Here is a 19,036-nt window from a genome sequence, read left to right on the forward strand (position 1 = left end):
TATATATACACGTGTGTGTGTGTGCGTGTGTGTGTACATAAATTATATATAATACTCAGGTTGACCCTCCTTGCATAACTGCATGAACCTTTATGGCACAACACAACTCAATACATTTATGGCCTCTTACCTTACTCTGTTGACTTTTCTTACTTGGTCCAGCACTTACACTCATTTTTATACCAGTTCTTCAGTCGATATAAATTGGAAATTGGAAATAGGATATAAATTGCTAGAGTTTTGCAGCACCTAGAGCATTTGACCGTGCATGCATGGGGAGAGCTCAGACTGGCCACCCATCAATCCGTCATTGTATTGTACGTCAACCAAATGTCAAATGCCATAGTAAGGATAGATGATGGACTAACATCTACAAGATTTGTATTTGAATGGCATGCAATCGACCCGCACTTTCTTCGTGATCTATCACGATTGACGTATTGGGCACCCCGATCTTTGCTGCTGCTTGGATTATACATAGTACATACAGACATTATTAGATGAGGAGTATCATATTTCTTGATTCTGTGATAAAAAGGCTAAATCCACTTCCTGTTTCACCATATTTCACATTTACACTGAGACATACTGTATATGTTAAAATATACAATGTTTTTGGCTAGTTGTTGTAAGTAGGGTGTATTTGTCTTACTGAAAGTCTAAATGAAATCATGATAAATTGTGAATTAAAGTACTTATAGTTTTACAGTATGTAGTTTTTTTTAAATCCCTGAGGCGAATCAGTGTGTCTGGGTGCCCCATTGTTGACTGGGTAGTCTCACACTTGTTGGCATTGTAAGTTTATGGAAAAGGTGATTTACATATTTGTTATTGCCACCTTTGCTTTCATGGCTCCCTTATCTGAATAGATTAGTCATGCCGATCATCTTTAGCACCAATTGCAAGAGCAACAAGGAAATCAGTCATCTTAGATAAGGTCAGCATAGTGAATAGTCCCTCAGTGTCAGATCAGGGCATCCCGTGGTCATGCTATTCTTGTGCTTAAATAACAACACCAGCACATCTCTGTAAAGTTTATCTCAACATTGGTGGCTGGATTGTGTTTATTTTCCAAATCAAACATCTTACTGGCCGACTGGGACTTTCTGTGTGGAGTTTGCATGTTCTCTCTGTGTCTGCGTGGGTTCTCTCCGGGTACTCCAGCTTCCTCCCACAGTCCAAAGACATGCTAGTTAGGTTAATTGGTGATTCTAAATTGTCCGTAGGTGTGCATGCGAGTGTGAATGGTTGTCTGTCTCTCTGTGTAGCCCTGCGATAGACTGGAGACCTGTCCAGGGTCTTCACGTGGCCTTCAGATTAGCTTAAGAATAGTGCGTAGACAGCTTCATGGAATGGTTGTCCATGGCCAAGCAGCTGTAGAACCCCCCGATAACACCTTTGGGATGAATTAGAGCGAAGACTGTGAGCCAGGCCTTCTTGTCCAACATCAGTGTCTGACCTCACAAATGCGCTTCTGGAAGAATGGTCAAAAATTCCCATAAACACACTCCTAAACCTTGTGGAAAGCTTTCCCAGAAGAGTTGAAGCTGTTATAGCTGCAAAGGGTGGGCCGGCATCATATGAAACCCTATGGATTAAGAATGGGATGTCACTGAAGTTCACTTGTGTGTGTAAAGGCAGATAAGCAAATACTTTTGGCAAAATAGCGTACTACAGTTAAGAAGAGCATTCACTTTCACAACTCAGAATGAATAAAACTAATAAAACTGTTAGCGGCTTTCATTAAAAGTGGTTCAAATTAGTGTCAATAAATATATACAACATGTTTTCTCACATCATATTTGGATTTTATCAACTTTCTTAGTAGCCCAGCTTACAACACACTGAAATGACACGATCTGACGTCAAGTAGGTGGGTGACGTCAGACAGGAACCAGTGAAGGGAGCTTGACAAATCAAGATGGCGACCTACGTTGAAGCAGGAAAGAGGTTTCAGTATAAATAAAACTCGTTCGGAGACCACTGTAAATTGGAGAGCCGCCGCAGTAAGACGTCGTTTGGATTTTGAACGGACAAGACGGAGCAGATACTGGTGAGAGGGGTCTGTATTTGTGTGTGAGCTCTTTTATTTTTATTTCGGGGCGGTGGCGGCGGCGGAGACAGCAGTCTGTCCTATCCAGCCACACAACGTTACTACCAGGCCACTGGCGAAGCTAAGCGTGTTAGCATGAACAGTGGCATTCCCCCCAAGACCATTAACCAGTTTCTGTTGGTGTTTGTCGGCGAATTCTTCGGTTCGGCCTTTTTATTCCTCTAATACCAGCTAAGCTAATGCCGGTCCCGACGCTGACTTCCCAAACGGACACGGTATGTGTCAGCTGTTAAGTGCGTTGAGCTAGGAGTAACTAGGTAGTGATAGCTTAGCTTGTGGCTAAGGCAATTATAACTTATGTGACAATAACTAACGAATATATAACGTACTCCTGAGCACCTTTTAGTCATACCGTGACAGCTTGGAGCCTTAAAGTAGTCCAATTTAACATTAACTCGCCCGAGAATGCGATAAGATACGTTTATTGTAGTCCCTTCGTTATCATTTCATTTTTATCGCATCTGGCTAACCTATTTACCTGAACAACTTGATCTACAACGCAATCAGCAATATTAAATATTACTTATGTCTACTTAAAGCTTAAGTACAAGTGAAATCATGAAAATAGTTACAGAGAAGAGCAACTTGTAGCGGAGGAGTTTTAAATAACGTTACTATAAACTACTAACTACAGGGTAAAGTTAAACTCTTCATGCTTGAAATTAACACTTCAGAAAGAGACGTGATTCTACAGCATCATTGTCACAGCGGTCTACTACTGGAGACACTGGGTTTTGATTAATGTAGATGATAACAAAAGTAAAAGAGCGGTACTGTTGGGTGTTGGTTTTCACTGCTATAGCTGAAATATTATACTATATCAGTGAGCTGGTTGATTCAGTGTTTGTTTAAATTTTTTTAATTTTTTTTATTTCAAGAACTTCATCCAATTTTTCTCCTGTACATTTGATACACCATCACACTGATCAAAGTTGTGCGTTAAGCAGATTTTGAAACATGGCTTTCTGTGTTGATAACTTCAGACTTTCTTTGTGTCACATCATGTCCAAGTAACGGGATTATGTGACTGTAGCAACACATTAACTCACAAAGGCGAAGGGAAACGTATCATTTGAATGGGGGACACGTATCGCCACCATGTGATGAAAGTGTGATTTCTCTCATTTGTCTCGCTCTGTACTAACGTTTTCACTCATTCCTGTTTTCAGAGACTCTAAATGGCTGCGAGGAAGTCTGGAACAGATGCTTATAACAATGGCAAGAGCTTATTTTTAATTCTTGTTTCACTGTTAAACTAGTGTGTGCATGTTCAACGTCTACTGGTGCCTGTGTCTAGTTTTCTAGAGTAATTATAATTTGTTTCGTGTTTGTATTGTTCTCAGGACCCGTCAGCTACCTTGATGACGTTCCCTTCAAGATAAATGATAAATTCCGCTGCCCAGCCAAAGTGGGGCTGCCTGTTGGTTTCTGTCTGCCAGACTGTGGCGCTTTACTTGTGGACACACAGGTGAGTAAGGTACAGGGAAGATGTTGATTATGTACTAGTCTTAGCTGTGGCATATATGCAGCTCTGCAAATCACATTCAAATGCGGTCATATTTGAGACCAGAGAAAAGGTATGATTTTTGACCGGCTTGACAAATTGGAGTATGTTTAATGGTTAACAATATTTTTCAGATATTCTTTTATGTTGAGCTTACGTTGTCATAATTAATAAAATAAAATGTTTCTCTGTTACTCTGTGCCCTCTTTGCCCATCACCCTCTTACTGCCTCCTCAACAGTATGACTTTACCCTGGAGAAGCGTAGTGTGCGTTGGGGGGTGGAACTGGCTGAGGCCAGAGCAGCAGAGGCCAGAGCAGAAGAGGCAGCAGCCAAGCACGAGGCAGACAGCAGGGAGCAGGCCCAGGACATTGATGGTGGTGGAGGGAAATCCCGGTCTGCTGCTGATGACCAGGACCTTCTACCACCAGCTCTGAACCCTGTTCTGGCAGGACTGAGCCATAATGCCATCCTCACTCCACTGCCTGCCCCAAGCCTCGGCCCCAGGAAAACACAGCCTAGCACTCCTCAGCCACACAGCCTCAATCTAGCCGACTTTGAGCGGGAAGAGGACCCCTTTGACAAGTTGGAACTCAAAACTTTGGACGATAAGGAGGAGTTAAGGAGCATCCTCCAGAGCCAGCCTCAGCCTCAGCCTCAGCCTCAGCCACAGCCTCAGCCTCAGCCTCCTTCAGTATCCCCACCAGAAGTCTCTCAGCAAGGGTCATCATCACGTGGAAACAGCCCATCTCCACCCAGCACCAATGCCAGCCTGTCAGCCAAACCAGGCTTCACCCACAAACCCAATGGGTTGGTTGCCTTGCTGGACATGGACAGAATTGGTCATCCAGGGAGAGCAGGGTTTGACACAGATGATCGACCCTGTAACATCCGCTCACTGACTTTTCCCAAACTCTCTGATTCTGGTGACCCAGAGCCAGGGAGGTACAGTCCATTCCCTGCACACATTCCTGCTCCTCGACAGAACCTACCTAATGGCAGTCCGCAGATTCCAACCAAGGCCCATGTCATTGTTGCCCCTGAGCCATCCAACCACAACAAGAGTGTCGCACCAAAGCCGGTGAGCATATTATATGCGACTAGTTGAGTTTTTGTGCGATATAACAATAAGGATTAACAGGTCATAAATAAATAAAAAAATTCAAACCTTATTGATATTCACTAATTTCTCACTAGGCCAACCCAGGGTCAGGATCTGCCAGCCTGCCGTGTGGTGGAGCCCTTCTCAGCATGACCCCCAGCGAACGGCAGTGTGTGGAAACGCTTGTGGGCATGGGTTATTCTTATGAGGGTGTCCTACGAGCCATGCAGAGACAAGGGCAGAACGTGGAGCAGGTGCGGCTTCCTTTCACGCCAATGCGCAGAAATCTGGATTCCTGACACATTCACTGTATCTGTAACACTATATCTGTAAACCTAGCCTTGAATTAAAATAAAGGTTTTGCATCATCCTGTCTGTTGTCTCAGAAATTGTGGCAATAGCTCAGGTTCTGAACAGGTAATATTAAATACTTACATTACAATAATGCAGCAAAATCATTATGGCAATTATCGCTACATGAGGTAACAGGTTTTGTGAAGTCATACACGTCATATAACAGATTTGATGTTTAAATGATAAACTTGCACTGGAAATCAGTTTAATTTGACAGCATAAATCAAAAGAACAGTAAATGAACCCTACTGTTTACTGTATATCCTCATCTATTTAAGAAAAACTAGAAGCACTATATTACTCTTCTGCCATTTATGTAAGGTGAATTTTTAAGGGTTCACACTAGGCATATAATAAACATTTACTTATTGTCTGTCCAAGGTACTGGATTACTTGTTTGTCCATGGTCGTCTATGCGAGCGGGGCTTTGATGCAAGTGCAGTGGAGGAATGTTTGGAGATGTACCAGTGCTCAGAAGAAAAGGTTTGTACATTTTCATTAGATAGTTACACATACTGAACATCCCAAGAACATAGGAAAACAACAACAGACCGCTATAGATAAGATAACATCGATGTTGTTTTTGAAACTTCTCAGGCCTTGCAGTTTCTTGAGCTAATGTCAAGATTTGGTGAAATGGGATTCGAGCGGGATGCCATCAAAGAGGTGCTGCTGGTCCACAACAATGATCAGGACAAGGCTCTGGAGGACCTGATGGCTCGTGCCACAGCTAGCTGAGCCAAGCCTGTCAGCTCACCAAAGCTTTGCACAGGGGAACGCCTCCCGCTACCATCCAACAGCCCCTTTCCTTCTGCCTACCCTATCACACCATGCCCTGCCCTTGCCTTGGCTGTGGAAGGGACAACTGGGAGACTGTTGTGTTTCTCTCCGTGCTAAAACGTATTGTGTCTCAGCACTTCTTAAAGACTGTGCCTAGAGTGGAGGGGGTTAAACTGTAATAATACTTAATGGTGGTTTTAGGTTCAAGGATTTGGTACTGCTAGGTTATTCATGAATAAGAGGAATGACTGGGAATGAAAATCTGAATTGGGCAGTGGCATTTTGATGCCATTCAAATGCTTCCTCTTGGAAGTCTTAATTTGACTGCTGGCAAAACTGCAGAATGGAGTGGGGAGAAGCTGATGACTGGACTTTGGAAACTACCAAACAACCAAGCTGCCATCTTCCACTGCTCACTGCAGACCGACTAAATGGTGGAGGGGATATGGGGGCCTTGAGGAGGCTCTCTTGAAACTGAACCTACTAATGTTAAGGGTTAAAAAAAAAAAAAAAAAGAGAGAGAGAAATAAAGGCACAGTCACCAGGCAGAGAACTGACTCTCAAGAAGTGCCCTCTGTGCTGGGGTGCCCTGCACCTATTTTTGTTCTGCATTATGCTTTCATTCGTTCATGTCTGTTTTTCTGTTCAGTTCGGGCACTTTTTTCATGGCAGTTTAAATACTCAGTTTCTTTGCTTTCTGTTTTAGGAATTGCATAACAGATCATTAGTCCTTATAACTCAAAACATGAGAGCAATATGCTCTTCAACCTGCACTGGAATTGCCTGCAAATGTAGTGGGGAGAAATGGCTGAAAGTTCCTCTTTAGGAAATGTAAAAATATGACCTATGACCCATTGGCACTAATGTGTCATGTACTGCACAGGCACACATATTTCATAATTATCAACTTATTTAAAATATTACACTGACACTTTGATTTAAAAAGAAAATAAATAAATAAAGAGTTCGATATGATGATGTAAGATATGCTAACTTACAAATGCTTTTAACTGTCATGAACCTTTGGTTGCAGACTGGAAAAGAGTGGTCAAAAACAGAAACAAAATGTAAGTGAGGGTTGCTTTTGCAGCCACATCACAGTGCAATAGAGATATTTCATATTGTGTGACTGTTGATTCGCACTTTGAGCCTCAAGTAATTGTTGGGAAATAAGGAATGGTGTTTAAGCCTTGTTGAAAATTTGGGTGTAACAAGACAATGTTGGATTTTCGGTCTCTATCATCCATTCTATTATTGGGTTTCATACCACAAAATATAATCAACCATGACTTTGGTTTGATGTTTTTCTCATATAGCAAAGGTTCATCTTGACTTTAGTTTGGTTGGCATTTCCACTTTCACTTTCCTATTTGAATTCCTCCAATCTGAAATTTTAAGAAAAAGTTCAAAAACATTTTCCAGTATGTTGATTGGGTGCAATTGTTAAAAAAGAAGGCCAGAATCCTTTATTTTTATAGTATGTGATAATGGACCTCCTGAGTTTTGTGTCTGGTCAGTTGCACCAAGGGTAAAAATGGGAGAAATTTTCACATTCTCGAGCTTTGTGATTTTGATGGGGATTGTGAGAGGCATGGTAACAGATTAAGGGCTTAAAGTTAGCAAATTGTGACTCAGAGAACTGGCACTGTGCTTGGGACAAGTCCAGTACATAGTCCTCTGTTTAAATTCAAGGAAAACGACCAATTTGTTTTTGAGCCAACCAGATATAGGGTGTTTTATTGTCAGTACAGTCATAATTTTACTATCAGCTATAAACTATAGTAAATTCACTTCCCAAACTGCACACATCATTAATCTGTACTTGAGTCACATTTTGCTAGTTTTTGTTGTTAGTACTAAATTCCTGGTGCAGGTGAATAACATCATAACATCATTCAGACCTAGTACATTTACTTCTGCAAGGTCATGTGGTTGACATGTTAAGTGTTTTCACTTATTTATTTTTTTTAAATTGCCTTTCTTTTTATTTATCGCAATAGAGAAGAAAGGTATACCTACCTAACAGACACATAAGTGGTATTATTGTCTCCATGCTTGACTCAAGTGTGGTTTTGTTAACCACAGATAAAGCAAGTTGATTTCCACTTGCTTCCTCTCTGACTGGTTACAGTATATAGAAGGTTCTGGATCTCCTTTTTTTGATGCCTCCCGCAATTTCTGTTCTGAGCTTTGAGTTGTGCAGGGTTGAAGTGCAACTACATTCTCATTATTTAGGGGTTCATGTTGAAGGGTTTATATATGAGATTTACATCTAAGTCACTGCATAGTGAATCTAATGAACAGTGAAATATTTTATTAGTATAATAAAAGGTGGTTGAGCTGAGTGTTCTTTCCCAAGCTCTTAAAATGTGATTCGCAAAATGTTCAGTTTCCTCTTGAATTATTTGGAAATTCACATGATTAAATGTGCACATCTTTTCAGTGGTGAGACTGTTGATTGTTGCCGGTGATGTTGTGTTTTCAGAGCTCATTTTGATTGTTGGTTGATGACCAAACATGCCACATGTAGCTAATGAGGAAGTGCAACTCCCTTGCCCCTCATCTCGTTCTTCTACAGCAAACACATTTTTATCAACAATACAGATGATTGTCTACCCAGGTATTGTCACTGGAACTGGAAACATCCAACTGTGAGGCCTAGTGAGTGGAAAAAAGTCAAGCAACACAGCATAGACCATATGCAGTCTGACTATTGTTATCAGGGTAAATAAACAGATGTTTACAAAGTAACATCTGCTGACAGATTTGAATAAGGTCCTACATAGTGCTCATCATGTGTGTGATTTTGTATTTAAACACTAACCATGCCATAATAGCCATCATCCTAATAATCCCTGAAGGCTTAGTCCACTGTCATGAGTATTTATTTAAGCGTTTGATTTATGCACTTGAGCTTGAGAATACAAAAATCTGTAGGTGGCCATTAGTTTGTCCTCAAAATAGAATAATTAGAAAAGTATTAGAAGATCACAATAAATTTGCATTTTGTATTTCTTTTTATTTAAAATTCAACAAAGCTACATTTTTAGACAAATATTTTATTGTGTTACCCATGCATTATAATTATTAGCTTAGTATTATTTCATAATATATATACACGTGTCAATGTGTACTTGAAAACTACATAATTGTAAAAAAAAAAAAAAGATTCATAATGTTACATTATTCACTTGCACCATTCATTTTCTGTCCGAGGCAATTAATACTGTAGCATGTAGTAAAAACAGAAAGAAGTCAGAGTCATCACGTCAATGGGCTCGCAGTTGCCGTGAACGCGCACGCACGACGCTCCCGTTCACGTACGACCTTGTTTTTGTTGATGTTTAATTTGAGTGCGGCTGCGCGCTGCTCAATGCCGTTGCTGGTGACGCGACTTGGTAGGGGAAAAAGATAGTCGGAATCCTCTGGCGTTAGCTAGCTAGCGATAATTTCCAAATTTAATTGTTTGCGCGGCCCAAGTGTCATATTATTTGAGAGGCCATAGGAAGCACGCTAATGATAGAAATTCGGAGGATTTCAACCAACCTGTCCCGTATGTGATCGCCCTTCCTCCTCATCGGACGCTGCCAGCGAGGGCCAAGGAACTAAATAGCATATCGCCATTATATGATCCAGTGTCCAGCGTCACTTTTACCCTCCATGTGGGTGAGGGAACTGTGTGTGTCAGATTATGGCGAGAAAAACAGTTAGCAGGAAAAGGAAGGCAGGAGAGCCCAAGGACCAACAACAGGTAGGCGGAAACCGGTGCTGTTCTACATTAGCTAGCTAGTCAGTTATGTTAGCATGCTAACTAGCAGTGGGCTAGCCAGATTTAGCTGATATGAACTACAACAGCAACAGAACAGTTTTGACATTTTAACAAATTAACCGTTGCATTATATGGCGTGTTTAAATATCGATATAGCGCGTTTCTGTTTGAAAGTCTATTCATGCTAATGTTAGCAAACGGAAGTCCGTTATGAATACCAGCTAACATTAGCCGATAAATTGACTATCCCACATCATTGGGGCTATTATCCAGCTGTAATTGGGATTAAATAACCTTTGCGCTGGTAAATAAATAAGATTGACAGTGCTTTGTTCGGTTGGGTTCATCAGTTGTCACAATTTAAGCATCACCGAAAACACAGTGTTTCTTAAAATAGCTCGTTAGTGCTATTAGACATAGCTGTAGCTATTCGCTAACGTTGACGTTAGCTCAAACGTTAAACCAGGCTACGTTAGGTACAGACGAACCGTAAACTGTCCGTCCATGATGACGAATTGGACGTTTGCCGTCTAAAATATTCCTCAGTTGCAGGATTTCGTCAGAAAAGACAGTCCTGAACCCAGCTGTAACACGAGAACATGTTGGTAGACATAAACTAGAAATTGGATGCTTTTATCACTGTTGCATTTTATTATTATTACGGCCTATTTTTACTGCCAATGCTGTTAAGGCATCATTCAACAGTAAACTTATATCATGTCCTTATTAACAATTAAACTAGACAAATCGGAAAAATTAAAATTAAGAAAAGTTCTATTGATTCACCTGGCCGAGGACTGTTAAACAATTTACAATGAACCTGAATAATTAAGCCAGGGTGAGACAATTCATGATCTTCAGTAATATTTGAAATTCTATTGTAATTCAAATCAAGATGCTATAGGTGGTTTCCGAGAAAATAATTACGTTTTCTGCTGTTTTTTATATGATTGGCCACTTGTGTGTGTCAGTAGAGAATGCTGTTCTAGGACCCCCCTGGCCCTGTGAATGTTTGCAAATGTCTGTGTAATCAGCATTGTTTAATCAGTATGAACGGTCATCCAGCTGATCTTTTCTCCAGTTGAGTACTGTTCAAGCTGTTCAGCCAGGTTCTCTTCTTTCATTTGTGAGCATCCTGAGTTTAAGTTATTATGTTAACATTTTTTTAATAGTTGCAGTGCAGATCTGTTAAACCGAAGCAAAATGAACTGGCCAACTCAATTAACAGTAACTAAAAAAAAAAATATTTTTATAAACTGTATATAGCGCTTTAATTTAGATCTTGGCAACCAGTTTAGCAAAGGTTAAATAAAGTTTTTTTCATTTCAGTTGCACTTAGTCCAAAGTTAGATTTTGTGGTGTCTAATGACTAACACTGATATTCTGCACATCCATTTTTGCCAGCCAGTACTGACCTACCAAAGTGAAATGTTCAAATTCAAAGCTTTCGTGTGCACTAGACCTGTATTGACCAAGCCTGATGAAGTGTCAGCGGCAATATGATGGCAATATTATACTCCCATGCACTAAGGCCCTTAACTCTGTGAAAGGGGGCTATGTGTCCATAGTCCTCTTGGGGATGAGGATGGCTCAACACAGATGTGTTAGAATATTTAAACAGAGAGTTTGAATAAAGGATGTCATTTCGTTCGAGCATAGTGAGTCATATTTGTTTTTCTACTTATAACAGTGAATGGCTTATTTTTAGGCATACTTTCCCACAGTTCTATAAAAATATAATTGATCGTCTCTGAAGTCTCTGACTAAAATCATCTGCTTTCCCACAAGTTCTAAGCACTTGACATTATTTCTTTCTTTTTCCACAGCTGGGCTGGTGTCAGGCACCACACAAGCGAAGTCGTGTTTCTTGTTCATCACGTCATGCCCAGCAGTGGTGGTGCAGTCGGCGCTCTGTGGTATGTGCCCTCCGGGGGCGAGAGTTCAGGCCTCAACAGCAGCACGAGTTGAGGTTCCAGCGGAGCCTGCGTGGCTTTGCAGCTGGCAGGCTCCCTGGAATCCTGAAAGAGAGGGAGTTTTCTCTGGGACGACTCAACAAGGTGTTTGCTTCACAGTGGCTCAACCACCGGCAGGTGGTGTGTGGGACCAAGTGCAACACGGTGAGTTACCCTTTCTTTACCTGCCTCCTTGACGTTAATCTGTGTATGTCTTTTAATCCGTGTACTTAATCAGTAAGTTTACATGCACTTGTATAATTTGAGTACAGACAGAGCAAGTCGATAATTATAACAACCATGTAAACATCATAGCCAACATAGATGCATATAGGTAGTCAATATATAATGCACTGAGCTAAGTCTTCTATATGTCTTTCAAATAATTTTATTGTTTTAGTGATATATCACAAAATTCAGCTACATGTCCCCTAAAATGCTTAAATTGTGTGACTTTGGGATTTAGAAAACAGGTAGGTTGAGTTGTAGATGAAAATATTTTTGAGGTATAATTTGTTGATTAATCTACCTATTGTTAGTCAATGAATTAGTAGTCAATTAATCATTTAGTTTACCACTAACTAATGAGCAGACCTTACCATATGAAACATTTTATTGAAACCAACCATTCACATGTTTCCTAAGGATACTATTCATCACAAACATTCAGATTTATTCAATGTAGCTCTGATTAGGAACTGTGTTGTTTACTATATTCTGTCTTTAATTGGCAGTGTTGAGAATTATTTAACTTAAATGCTGATTGTAAGTGGAAATTATGCTGTAATAAGTCTGCAAAAGGTTGCTTACATCCACATAGAGCTTGAAGTTATTGGAAATCTACATGGCATAATCTTCTAAGTCTGTATGGGCATAGTTTGTTTATCCCCATACAGACTTACAACTTGCAAATGCACTGCAAAGCAGTGCTACCATTCTAGCCATTAGCATCTGCTCCAGAGTTTGACAGATGAGGACACAGCGACGACTCCCAGGCACTGATCAGCAACCAACAGTCAAACAAAACTCACTCTAACAATCCAGATTTGCATGCTAATGTCTGATTGCGCTGCTTGTGCTCAGTGGCTGCTCTACAGTGGTGGGCCGTTTCATTTTTAGAAAGTGTGCCACTTACTGGCTCTCTGTCTAATGAAGTCCCACACTTCATTCACACTTCAACCGTTTGGTTTCGGGCTTTTTCTTTCATTTTTGCCATTCCTGGCAGCAGAATGAACAGAGACATTGTGACGTGTTTACTAGAAACTGGAATTGTTTTGATTTTACCCAGATGAATGCCACTGTGAATTCTGCTTATTGATCCAATTCTTTATCGATTCCCTTATCAATTCCTGACCTGTTTTCTGTGTGTAAAAACCATTCGGTTTTGAGCATCAAACTAGCTGTTTATTACTTGTCAGAACACAATCTGGATGCATAGAATTAAAAAATTATAAAAAAATATGCTAACTTAAAGTATGTGGTAGCAGCCCTAGTGTCCAGTTTGGTGGTTTTTTTTGCCAATGAGAAGGAAAAGCAAGCGTCATAGAGTTGTAGTATACACTGAGACAGTCTGCATATGAGTGTGAAGTGGTTTAGCATGAAGATGCGCAGCTCCTATTCTGGTAAAGGCAAAGCTTTGCAAGTTTTTCACAGTTAAATTTGCTTTGGTCTACTGTTTTGAATGATAAATGCAGATTTACAGTATGCACACTCTACCATTTCTGGAAATGTGCCGTCTTTCTGTCACACAGTGGCGACAAGTTTCCATTAAATAAAACATTTTTAGCCGTTCAGTAATATCCATGATTTTGTCTTAAATGTTTAAATTAGGTGAGTACTGGGTTATCCCAGGTGAATATGTCAGCTCACTGGACCACAACATTAATACATATGATTGTACTGTACACATGTACACATTTCAAGCTAACCTAGTGTATTTTCTTCACTTACTTGCAGCTTTTTGTAACTGACGTCCTGACAGGACAGATAACGCGCATTCCAATGCTGAAGGACAGGGAGTGTCGTGATGGAGGCTCTGGGGTGGTGGGTACGGTGGCGGCAGGGCGGCATTACCACAACACAGGAGGCTCTCGTCCCCGGCTGGACCAGCAGGGCTGTGGAATCCATGCTATTGAACTCAACCCCTCGAGAACACTGCTCGCCACTGGAGGAGACAACCCCAACAGCCTAGCTATCTACCAGCTGCCCACACTGGACCCTGTTTGTGTTGGAGATGTAAGTGATTTCAATCTTTGGGGTTTGTTGATTGTTGATTATGGTTGCTCCTCCTCTCTTTCCCTAGCATAGCTTATATGTGAATGGTGTGTCTTGTCAGAAGTAGCAGTTTTAGCTAGTCTGTCCATATCGAGAGTACTGTGTTGGTTAGTCAATGAGCGGAGTATATGCACAACTATATATACTGTATGTTTTGTGATTCACTGATTTCTCAAGAAAAGCAGCAGAATGTCGAGTCCAGTTCTTTAATTACAACAAGATAACACAACATTAGGGATTGGCTCAACCTTTGTCCAGGTCTCTTAAATACTCTCCATGTATCTGATTTGTTCAGTGATTACCGAAATGCGTCTGGTGATTATTAATGGCTTTCTGCTGTGCTTAATAGAACAACAGGCATCTTATCTTCCAGCATAGCTAGCTAGCTACAGAGCTAGATTCACAAGAAATTCTGACAAAAATGGTTACAAGAACAGCATAGGTCAACTTACAAAAGTACTGTATACTTCAACTTCAATTGGCATTCTTTTATTTCTCATAGTGAAAAACCAAAGTGTGAATTCAAGGATTCAAGGAGTCTTTATTGTCATTTCAACACATGTTGGTACATGAAGTGGAATGAAATTAAATAAGGTCAAATACAATGGCAGTTCAGGCTGATTGTCAGGCTCCCTCGGCTCTTTTGAGCCTTAATGCTGACATAGCATGCTAATAAATGAATATATCAATGCTAATCCTGTGCTTCATTTCATTCATTTTTTTTTATATTTTGCCGATATTGTCCAGCTGCTGTTAAGCATAAGTTGTTCATCCTTTCAACCTGAGCACAACACAAGGTTGTACAACTCTTAAATAACAATCTTTTTTTTCTTTTTTTCTTCTCAGGATGGCCACAATGACTGGATATTCTCCATAGCATGGATCAGTGACAACATGGCAGTTTCTGGTGAGTTTTTCTCAGTTACATGTGAGCATTGGGTAGGGAGCAGTGTATGTTTGCACAAGTGTCCTCATTGAAAGTCAGTGCTGTACATACCACCAATCCTATCTTTGATTTTATCACTTTAATATAAGTTAACAGACTAGTTAGTTACATAAATATATACTGTATATATAAGTGCGCCTGTGTGCGTCTGAATTTTTAGGTTCCAGAGATGGCTCCATGGGCCTCTGGGAAATTACAGAGGAAGTAATGAGCCAGGCTGAAAGGAGTCAGAATGAAGAGACAGTGCCCTCTTATGCCCACATCTCCCACCGTGCCCTCAAGGACATCCCAAAGGAGTACACCAACCCGTACAACTGTAAAGTCCGTGCTCTGGCCTTCAACAACAACCACAAAGTAAGGCTCATCCTGACACAGCTGTTCAGAAACCACATAATACAGCTGTCTGTAAAATAGTCCTAATTTACTGGATGTCATGAACGTGTGAAAGAGATATTAAACTTTACATTTTGTACTATTAACCCAGTAAAAATGTTTGATCCTAAGTTGATAAAAACATGAGTTTTCAGTTCCAGAAACAGACTTACTCTTTTGACCAACAGCCAGCCAGTTTGGTTTTAAATTGCAAACAGACTTGTGGGCATTTTGACTAAAACTAGGTTGGTTTGAAACCTAAAATTTTGGTTCCCAACGAGAACCATTGCTTGGCCAGATCCAGTCTACATCTGCATCTTGGGTGGCCATGTAATAAGTCCCTGAAAACAAACAAGCAAAACGTAGGAGAATTAAGTTGCCGGGTCATCTGTAAAAACCTTAAATGTCAGTATGGACACCTGTTCAAATTCGGTTGAAGTTAGACCACTGTACTCACAAAAGCAAATTGTATGCAAAACTTAGTGCAGAGTTGGTAAAAACTGGGTTCAGCAGAAGTTTGGACACTTACCTATCTACATTGAACTTAAACCAAGTGCCCTTCATTAAATACCAGCAGACACAGTGCTAAGAATGCCAGATTGAATTAAAAATTTGAGTCTCCCATCTCCGAATGGATCAACTCATGTCAGGGTTTTGAGTTTGTCACACCATCTGTCTGGAACAAGCCCGGAGGAATCCATTATAACCAGCATTTTAAGAGGTACCACAGAAGTATTTTCAGTCATTTACATCTCGTCGTCCTGTGTTGTTTTTCCCCTTTTCAGGAACTGGGTGCTGTGTCTTTGGATGGCTATTTCCACCTCTGGAAAGCTGAGCATAACTTGTGCAAGGTACAACACATAGATTGACAAATAATCACATCATATGTGTTGAGATGCCCACCACAGCAGGAAACAGTCTAATAATATCTTTAATTTTCATTTAATATCGTCAATATCAAAATTCTGTTCTAGATACTGTCCACCAAGCTGCCTCACTGCAAAGAGAATGTGTGTCTGGCGTATGGACAGGACTGGTCAGTATACGCTGTGGGATCTCAGGCCCATGTTTCCTTTCTGGATCCACGGCAGCCTACACACAGCATTAAGTCTGTTAACTCCAGAGAGAGAGGAAGTGGTAAGTGAGTTGTAAACTCCTGAAACATACTAATAACACAAGCAGACAGCAGCTGAAGATGTTTGCATATTAGATACTTGGTAATAACCAGACAAGTCAGTGCTGTCAAGTGGTTCACTCTGTGAATATTTGTGTTGGACATTGAAATTGTCTGTATCATAAAAGCACAATAGTTAAATTAATGGTTAGTTTAATGTTAAGTGTGTTTCAGACCAGGTTTTAAGTTGAAGAGCACAGAGGAGGGATGGGCTGATGCTTACTTTTGAATAGCTTTGCATTAACACAACTGTCTGTGTTTGTGCAGGGATCCGGTCAGTGAGTTTCTATGAGCACATTGTGACAGTGGGTACCGGCCAAGGTTCTCTTTTGTTTTACGACATCCGGGCTCAGAGGTTCCTGGAAAACCCTTTCAATCCAACTGGAGGGTATCGGAAATGCCCTGGAGATGGGATCCTCAAACTCACTACAGGAAAAGGCTGGCTGGTATACAGTTTTTTTAATGAACTTTATTGGAAGATGAGGCACCATTGTAGTTGCTGTAGATAGATTACATGTGCTGTCATTAATAGTCACAATTTTGCTTTCTTCTCCCGCTCTCTGTCTTTCTGCATTGTTTTCAGAATCACGACGAAACGTGGAGGAGTTACTTCTCAGACATTCATTCCTTCCCCAACGCGGTGTACACCCACTGCTATGACGACTCCGGCACCAAGCTGTTTGTAGCAGGTGGACCACTCTGTTCCGGCCTGCACGGCAACTACGCGGGATTGTGGAGCTAGCCTCTTCTTCTCCATCGCAGCCTCACTACATCCTCATCCAGATCTTTCGTTTACCAGTCCCTCCAGCTCGCTCCCTCTTCAAGTTCATCAACTTCATTGTCTTTGGTATCCCTCTTGATCACTGAATTGTTACACTGTTTTGCTCAACATGTGGACTCAGGAGCATGATCTTTTTCCCTCACCGTATCACTGCTTTCGATATTGTTGTTGTGTGTATTTGTGTTCCCCATCACACTATCCTTTCTCTTCCACTTATTCATTTGCACCTTCCACCTCAGCTAGTCATTACTTCTTTTTTATATATAAAAATGTATAAACAATGAACATTGAACACAGTTTTTAAGAGCTGCGAAGTCTGCCACTAAGGAACTCGGAAGAGTTTTGAAAAACATTAAGAATAAAGTTACATGTCCATGTTCTCATCATTTAAAACATCTATATCCAACTTGCAGGGATTAGGCTGTGGTCTTTTGCTGGCTGTTTTTTGTACGTAAGGATAGTGTTTACTGCTGCTTCCTCTGTGACTAATGACGGTGTGTTTGCGGAAAAACTTGAGGAATTGTCTCCCAAACCTTTCTTTTCATTCTCTCATTAAATGGACAGCAATAAAAGAGAGGGAGAAGGACCGAAGTGACAGTTAACTTTGAAGGACTGAACTGGAGTGGAGTTTGAGAGTTCAACGTTTGATAGAGAATATTTACTAGTTGGAACAGCCGGGAACAATCACAAAGAACTTCTCTCTTCTCCCGTCAGAGGTAAAACAAAGAAGCCAATGTGACTTTGTGTTCATCTTACAGAGATGATGTAAAGGTTAAGATTGATAAGTGCGGTGTTGTTCTGCTTTGAATTAATCAAAAAAAAAAAGCGTATTTTATTTTTTTCTTTTGAACTTTGTGATTTGACAGGTATATCCCTGCTGATATTATAAATTGCTTTATTTGTATTTATTTTTTCCCCTTTCTTGTCACTTTTATTAGTTTGACCAGGAGTGTTTGCTTCTTTTAAAGGATCTGTTGTCTTTTGGCCGGAAGGCTGTTAAAGCACGACTTTTCCACAAGCAGTGTTCAAATCCTGATCAGTAATGGCTCTGGTGTTATATAGAATTTACTCCAAGAATTTAGGTTTTAGTAGCACCTTAAAAATCATCAAATATGATGATTTATGGATTTGACTCCACTTTTCATCCTGGGAGTCTTCCACAGGCACTGGGGAGAACACCTGTAGTAGCCCAGTTTGATCATCTCAACCATCCAGTTAGAAGGATGCAAGGAGAACTAATGAGAATTTTTGGACTCTGTTTTGGAGTGAAACGTTGCAGGCACATACAGTACATTCTTTTCCTCCTGTTGTACGAAGGAGCGAGTGATTCTGCTCGTTGTTTGGTAGAGGCAGGGTAGGCTTGAGTTACGTTTTTGCCTTCCTCAAGTCTTTCTGTGAAAGACTGCCACAGGTGATCATAGTTTTCCTTTTCTACATGGAACTGTTCTCTGGTTTTCACGATAATGACAGATTGAAAAAAAGAAACCCTGATGACGACCACAAATTGAACAAATAACCAACACTTTTAAAGTGTTTTTTATATATAAATGTGTATATGTATGTGTAATATACATAGGGACAATTGCATACATTTTTATGTATATGTCTGAGAAAGTGTGTGGATTGATCTGTTGGTGATGCCCTGTTTCTTTTTATATATATATACACATTCCTCATGAATGTTTTTACAAATGACTGAATCTGAGGATATTGTAAAATATTAACATCTGGGGGATAAAAGCTATTAAATCTTTAAAAGGAGTAAATAATAAAGTAAACGTATATTGATGTAACGTTTCTTTTTGTGTGCTCCTTTATCCAGTTCCTCTTGAATTAAAATGGGTCACTCCAACCATTTGGTGGTTCTCAGGACAGAAAAGTATCTGTGTTGCTTGTAGTTAAGTGTTTATCATGTT

The 19,036-nt window shown here is 40.3% G+C and overlaps 2 protein-coding genes across 2 annotated transcripts; both read left to right on the forward strand.

Moving 5' to 3' along the window:
* Nucleotides 1–1,906: 1,906 nt before the first annotated feature.
* Nucleotides 1,907–8,332, forward strand: ubap1 (ubiquitin associated protein 1). The gene is made up of 7 exons (XM_084542134.1): nucleotides 1,907–2,053; nucleotides 3,283–3,331; nucleotides 3,457–3,581; nucleotides 3,858–4,697; nucleotides 4,814–4,972; nucleotides 5,454–5,555; nucleotides 5,670–8,332. Exons 2-7 carry the CDS (start codon nucleotides 3,292–3,294, stop codon nucleotides 5,808–5,810), a joined length of 1,407 nt encoding a protein of 468 aa, XP_084398260.1. The 5' UTR covers nucleotides 1,907–2,053; nucleotides 3,283–3,291; the 3' UTR covers nucleotides 5,811–8,332.
* Nucleotides 8,333–9,126: 794 nt separating this feature from the next.
* On the forward strand, nucleotides 9,127–18,913 carry dcaf12 (DDB1 and CUL4 associated factor 12). The gene is made up of 9 exons (XM_084542847.1): nucleotides 9,127–9,603; nucleotides 11,448–11,738; nucleotides 13,530–13,808; nucleotides 14,694–14,754; nucleotides 14,954–15,147; nucleotides 15,951–16,016; nucleotides 16,140–16,302; nucleotides 16,607–16,785; nucleotides 16,923–18,913. Exons 1-9 carry the CDS (start codon nucleotides 9,544–9,546, stop codon nucleotides 17,079–17,081), a joined length of 1,452 nt encoding a protein of 483 aa, XP_084398973.1. The 5' UTR covers nucleotides 9,127–9,543; the 3' UTR covers nucleotides 17,082–18,913.
* The last annotated feature ends 123 nt before the right edge of the window (nucleotides 18,914–19,036 follow it).

The sequence above is a fragment of the Chelon labrosus genome, assembly GCF_963514085.1.
Source record: "Chelon labrosus genome assembly, chromosome: 4".
NCBI lineage: Eukaryota > Metazoa > Chordata > Actinopteri > Mugiliformes > Mugilidae > Chelon > Chelon labrosus.